The 6,845-nt window shown below is 40.5% G+C and overlaps 1 protein-coding gene across 1 annotated transcript in view; it reads left to right on the plus strand.

Moving 5' to 3' along the window:
- The first annotated feature begins 228 nt into the window (after positions 1 to 228).
- LOC139917997 (F-box only protein 47-like) overlaps positions 229 to 6,845 on the plus strand; it is a 6,700-nt gene continuing 83 nt past the window's right edge. Inside the window, exons 1-10 of the mRNA XM_071907244.2 lie at positions 229 to 415; positions 805 to 969; positions 1,245 to 1,321; positions 1,517 to 1,591; positions 2,361 to 2,469; positions 3,265 to 3,438; positions 4,273 to 4,422; positions 5,039 to 5,181; positions 5,760 to 5,910; positions 6,822 to 6,845. The exon at positions 6,822 to 6,845 is cut by the window's right edge and continues 83 nt beyond it. Of these exons, the coding sequence (XP_071763345.1) occupies positions 229 to 415; positions 805 to 969; positions 1,245 to 1,321; positions 1,517 to 1,591; positions 2,361 to 2,469; positions 3,265 to 3,438; positions 4,273 to 4,422; positions 5,039 to 5,181; positions 5,760 to 5,910; positions 6,822 to 6,845 (1,255 nt within the window). The remainder of the gene's footprint in view (positions 416 to 804; positions 970 to 1,244; positions 1,322 to 1,516; positions 1,592 to 2,360; positions 2,470 to 3,264; positions 3,439 to 4,272; positions 4,423 to 5,038; positions 5,182 to 5,759; positions 5,911 to 6,821) is intronic.

A 6,845-nucleotide genomic window follows, 5' to 3' on the forward strand; every position in this document is an offset into this window, starting at 1 on the left:
GACTGTATTTAGCTAGGTAAACTAGTAATTCAACTTAGTTAACGTTAGCTAACCTAAGCTAGGTTACTTTTTGACTGAAGGAGTTGAGAAACAACTGTCTGCCTCCTTCACCAGACAGATGAGTAAAAAGGTCTGGCTAATTTAGCTAGCTAAAACATTTACTTTGCTTTAAAGTTAAATTTGGAAATAAGAGCTAAGGTATCTCTCTGAATACAGACAGTTCTGGCGATGGTGACGGCAGCCTCTAAAAATGTCAGGAAATACACTTGGACACACAAGTTCCAGCATTACAGAAGGACTCGCCGGCCCTACCCAGTCCGGACCATCGTGACCCGCAGCCAGTGTAAAACCAGCAGCTGCTTCTTCGAAAGGCTTCCTTCGGAGGTGTTTGACATGATCCTGGATAGACTGTCTGGTAGGTTTACTGCCTATAGCCCCGTAAAGTGCCGTTCACTCTTGTAGAGAGACAAGGTCACCTGAATCTCCATTAGAAATCGGCCTGTTTAATGTTGCCTTGCTTATCGGAAAATACCTGATAGAGCATGACTTTTAACCTTTTGTGAGTGGATAGGAGCCAGTCTTCAAATGGGCAACACATCCAATACCAAGCAGCACAAAATTTCTTTTGGAGGTGGTTAGCAAGTACACATTCGAAGGTGGTAGCAAGCAGTGTTAACTGACTAGAATAGATTTGATTTGAATAAAGTGTTGCTTGGTGGATAATATGCTTGTCAAATTTAATGAATGTCAAATTGATGAATGGAAATGTGTGCGTGTGTGTGTGTGTGTGTGTGTGTGTGTCAGTGCTGGAGATCAGTGTGTTCAGCATGGTGTCCAAGACAATCAGTGGCTATATTATGGACTACATATCTACCCTGGCCTGGAAAAACAAGATGATCACCCAGAGCTTCCACCACTCCACCTGTCCGTATGAGCAGCACTCCACCATTGGACACTACAAAGCCCTGGGTGAGCGGCAATACAGATTTGACTTCATTTTTTGTTTTGCAAAGCTTTTGTCAGTAATTGAGGAAAAAGTCAGGGAAAACTAGGCTAACTGGCAACCCGTTGATCCATGGCATAGCACTGGTAGCCTCACCCTGCATTTGACATTGAATAAACCTGGATCATCACTATGCATGTAGAAGGATAAGCTGATTTCTGCACTTTTCTGAAGGGATGGAAAAAAGAAGGATTTTGCAATGTGCAGTGATACAGTTTTGCTTTTGTGTCCATTGTCTCAGGTTTGTTGTTCAAGAGATGTACCCTATTGCTACCAACAAAGGACAGGTTAAAGTTTATCTATAGCAAGTTTTCACAGGTAAGAAAGGGAACGGTGAGAGAAGATCAGCAAAAACAGGATATTGTGTCATGACTGTTGTCAGACGTTTTAAAGCCAGAATAATCAGTGTATTCTACTGACGTTAAGAATGAATATCTTTTGATTATGACACATGGTCTTGGAAAGGCAAATGCACAATCATCTTAGAAAGTTGTCATGTTTCCTCCTTTTCAGGTCCCCTGCTTCATGTTGGAGCAGTGTGCAGCAGCAGGCTGCCTCGGCTTCTCCAGCTATGGTGTCTTCCTCCAGGTGAGAGCCCACACACTGAAAATTACTAAAAACAAACTGAAGCTTGGATGCTATGAAAGGAAACCATAAAGCACTTATGGCTAAGGGTCGATAAACACAACAAGATTGCGTACAGATTCCTGGAGTTTATTAAGTTTACAGTTGCTGTCTTCAGCCTTTTTTCAGATTGTTGTGAGAAAACCTCTGAGGAAACAGTCATTTCACCCCATCTACCTTTTGTGTGGAACAGCCTAACTGGGGCTAAGTCTAAATCTACTCATGGAGTTTTCTTCCCCAGTGGTTTCCCAATGGGTTTTTTTGCAGGGCAAACTTTTAATAAGCTGTTGTGTGAGCGAATCTAACAAAATTCACCCAGTTTTTTGGCTACTACGTACAAGCCTTCAGTGTTTTTTATTCACCCCTTGCATTGCAGAGAAAGGCTTTGAAAACTTGATGCTCACACTCACAAAGGGAAGAAAAAACTTACCAACCACAAATGTCTAAATGCAAATTTTATTCTACATCTTACCAATGAAACGACACGCTAAAGTGCATCAATTGCACTGATAATGGGGTAACACAAAAAAGTTTTAAACTTTTTTTAAAACTTTATCACATTATCACATTGTTGGTTTAAAAAGTTTTTTCTTCCATTTGTGAATTTAAGCTCCCCTTACATCTTTATGACTCACCTTTGGGTCCCAACCCGGTTCTTGAAAAACATTTTGACAGGGAAACATCTTTTCTGTTATGTAAAATGTTTAAATATATGCTGGTTGTTGCTTGACAGACTCTGATAGCGGGGTGGGATGAGCTGGAGTGCCACAGAGTCTTCAACTTCCTGTGCGACTTCACAAACCTGCCGCATAAAATCGAGTTAGTCGTCACTGGAAAACCAGGTGTGTGTTTAAGTGTCTGCAGGCTAAAGAGCTGCAACATATAGCAAAGGACAGAACAGCAGTCTAAAAAGGAGAGCAGTGAATCATACAGTACATCGTTCTTCCAATTATGAAACACAATCAAATCAGTTTTGTCTTTTCATGATTTGGAAATAATTATTCATGTCTTTGACATCTGGGCCATTGCCGTGCCTTCTCTTGCCTTAGCCAATCTGCGGTAGCCCGGCTCCAGTTGGTGCAGATTTGACAAAGACAAGTCCACATTACCCCAAAACTGGCCTCCCTTCATTGGCTACCAGTCAAGTATAATTAAATTGATTTCAAAATTATTGTGACCTCCCAGATGAGTCTCTGTTTTTAAGATATTACTTAAGAGCCACATTTTCTGTCAGGCATTCTCTTATGTAATGGCTGTATTTTGTGTATTTTAAAATGTGAAGCACTTTGTGACTGTAAGCAGAGCTCAATATAAATATTTTCCACTTGACTGGTCGGGCCAGTAGGTCAGAGTTCTACTTGCCCCTAGTATGTTTTCACTGATCCAGCAGGCAAAAATGAAGAATAACCACTTTTTTCATAAAATTAAGTAATTTGGAAAAAAAGCAAAACAGTAATCAGAGTGGAAATTCATGAGGCTGGCGAGTCTCTCCATTCATCTGTCTTGCCAATACATTAATCAGACCTGATGGTTGTCAGCTACCTGCTTTTCCAACATACAGGCAAGGTGCTGCCGGCTCTTGTTGGGGACATTCAGTGTGTATTTGCAAGTTGGAGATTGCCTCTGTCTGTCCTCAGGTGGGAGTTGTTACCAGGAGCTGCAGCTCCGTCTGTTCTGCCGTCAGGTTCTGTTGGACCCGTGGCCGAGCCGCCAGGACTCTGTTTTCTGGTTGTCACGAATCCTGAAGCCCTGGCCCATGGTCAGCCAGGCACGCCTGCTCTTCATTCTCTATGGACCCCTGCTGCCGGACAGTAAGGGTGTTTTCACACCGACTTGGTTTAGAACACTTATTTCAAACCCTGGAGTGGTTTCCCCTAAGTTAGTTTTTTTCAACCATATGAGAGCACAAAAATTGGACCAAGACCTTGTTGAGAGGGAGGTTTCTCGATATGTTTCCAGTCCAACCCTGGAGGCTTTGTTGATACTGAAAATGTGATCCGACCGTGATCTCCCCCGGCTACAGGAAGCACCATGCACTATGGGTTAAACCAGGGGTTTTCCTGGCTCAAAAAGAGGCTTAGGTGGTGCCTAAGTGAACATACACTGAATGTACAAAAATTAGGGACATCTTCCTGATATTGAGCTGCAGCCCTTTTGCACAATTCACACCTAAATTGTCTCAAAACTTAAAAATCCTTCTCTAACTCATCTGCTTCTCTTTATACACATCTCCTCTGTGATTGGTTGGTTCAAATGTTGAAAAAAGTTGTAAACTGTACACTTCTTGTTATCCATAATGCAACTTCTATATGCGGTTCAGTTTGGCTCACTCCACCTGAATTAAATATTTTGTTAAGCCACTCTCTCAGTTACATCAACACTGTACTACCACAGCACTGTGGTGTTAACAGGTGGAGTTTTTCAGAGCAATCTGAAAGGCTATAGGTAATGTCATTATTTGTACAACCACAAGTGGTCAGTAGTCAGTAGTAGGGTGTAAAAATGGGTTGTATTTAGAGACCAAAACAAACAATCATGACAACTGACATGTTGTGGAGGGAGCCAGGCTGAGTTAAGTCGTTGTTGGCATGCCATCTGTCTGTGTAAGTGAGTGAGGTGCTGTCCTCCTGCTGTCCTCCTTGCAGGCACACTGGGGTGGCAGGAGCTGGTGAGGAGGGAGCTGCCTCACAGCGCTCTGTGGGACCTGGTGCGGGCCGTCCTCCTGCTGCATGGCAACCTCAACGCCCAAGCCTGGACCACTGACACCGTGCTGGCAGTCCTGGAGGAGCTCACTGGTAACGTATTACAGTGGTTCTCAAAGGTTTTCATGACACGGACCCACAAATAGACACTCATTAGGGTCCCAGACCCCACTTGATAACACTTAGTACCTGGGAGCCATATGGGAAGATTTTTGTTGTTGTCGATTTAGTATTGAATTGTAGAACTGTCTACACTAGGCGGAAAGATAGTAGTTGTAGAGTAAACCTATGATTAACATAATCGTGGATATACACTTTTTAATTGGGATAATTTCTAGGGAATTGGAGTATAATAAGGAAAGATAAAGTATTTGGAAAGAAACAATTTTTTAATAAAAATTTTAAAAATTACAAACTTCAATTGATTACATTTCATCATTTTTTATTACTTTCTGTAAGTGTCTTTTGGTATCTTGAAAAGCACTACAAATATAATAATCATCATCATCATCATAATGATATTAAGTTCACGTTATTGTACACATTTTTTAGGACACAGAACTCTGTTGTGTTAAATGCATATTTTGGTACCACGTAAAAACAGTCACTGTAAACATTTCAAATACATTAAGTGGAAGTGAAGAGTAACGTGTTGGATAGCGATGGAACTGACCCCGGACCTGTTGGGCCTCCTTCTCACCATCCTCAGTGGTTCCCCAGGAGTGGCACGTGGAGAACGTGGCTCGTCTCCTGGTGCTGTGTGGCAACAGTCTGTGCTACAGCGTCCTGGCCAGCAAGGCCCTCAACAGACGACTCCTGGAGATCTCCAGACTCATCGTCTACATCATACTGGTGAGGAGACCGGTCATTTCTTCTTCAGCTGGACTGAGAGGAAGATGACTTTAAGTTCAAGGCTCATTGAGGCTTAGACTGCTATATTTGGCCAGTCAGTGCCATCCACTTCTGATTTGATATGTTTGATTACATATTTATTGTAGATTCCACAGAAGTGTGCATCAATATGTATCATTATTACTATTATTATTAATTATTTCAATGAAGAGTTTTAGTGTCCTTTTGTCTAACTATGGTTTCAGAGGCTTTTCCACCCTGCCAAGAATAAAATTCTGGGAGAAACACTGAAAACTTTTTTAAATTCTTTGCCATGAAAGTGATCAAATTTAAAGATATTGTATATCAGCACAAAACATCAGCCTTCAAAAACTGTAGACTAAACCTAGACTTTAATGCATTTGCAGACAAACTGATATCAAAGTAGATAGGATATTTTCTCGCCATTTACCATGTTTGCAATCGCCATGTCCCCAATCTGAATTTCATTATTTGCCCTCTTTCCCTGTATGTTTTTATGATGAAAATTTTCTTGATTAGTTTAGTCAGTTTTGTGTTTTGTGTGGCTCCATCCTCAGGTGTGTGAGAAGGATGGCTACCGTATGAACTGGGCGGTGAAGATAGTTCAGCAGGTCTGCCAGGTCTTCAACACCACTGCTGAGAAGTTCTTCTTCATCCAAAGCCTGGAGAACATGTTCTCTGAGGTCATCATGGAGCTGTATGAGGCGGGTGAGTTGGGGTGGCCCCCTGGGGTGCCGTTTTTATTCCATAAACGTGTTCAGTCTTCTCTTGACGCCCCTTTCTTTCATCTGGGGCAGTTGGTCAATAAGATAAGATGAAACTGTAATGATCCCTGTGGGGAAATTGGATTGTTACAGCAGAAAAACAATAACGTGATACAGCAAAGGAACAGCTGGAAACAGTTTAGTTATCAGAAAAAAGGGAAGGGGAGGAGAAAAAAAGTAAAAAGAAGGAAGGTGGAAGGAGGAAGAAGAGAAATTGAGAATTAAATAAGAGTTTACAGTAGTGGGTTATAGGACCATAAGCAGGCCATGAACTGAATGAAAATTGCAGAAAAAATTGAATTACAGCATTATGAAGGTGTCAAAATAACACCAGTAGAACATACTGAGACAAAGAAAAAAATTATTTAAATACTGTACGTAATAATGTACGATATGAAAATATAGCAAAAGAAAAGGAAATATATGCAATATGAAATAAGCACAAAATAGTATTTGAAATATAGTATGTAAGTAGTTTTAGTATGTAAGAATGAAATTAGAAAAACTACGAATATTAAAACACATGCAATATATAATAAATGAGAAATAATATGAAAATATATGTGAAAATAGTGAATTCACAGCATGCAGAATGTGCAAGAAGAATTTGTTAACTATTCACCTTATCAAATTCAATTTACAGATTTAAATTACATTAAATTAAATAATATATATTATATTATATATTCATCAGCCCTGTATTTATCAATCTTGCAGTCTCTAGACAGTTCTCTTTGTTTCTGAGTTTAAATTGATATAAGATCAGCCCTCCTGCTCTAAGAGTGCCTCAGATTCATATTAGAAATGATTTAAGCTGGTTGATTTAAGCTTATTCATGGCATCATCTGCTCCCAGGGAACCATCATGAAGACATGGGGT

Source organism: Centroberyx gerrardi, chromosome 10 (assembly GCF_048128805.1).
Source record: "Centroberyx gerrardi isolate f3 chromosome 10, fCenGer3.hap1.cur.20231027, whole genome shotgun sequence".
Taxonomy (NCBI): Eukaryota; Metazoa; Chordata; class Actinopteri; order Beryciformes; family Berycidae; genus Centroberyx; species Centroberyx gerrardi.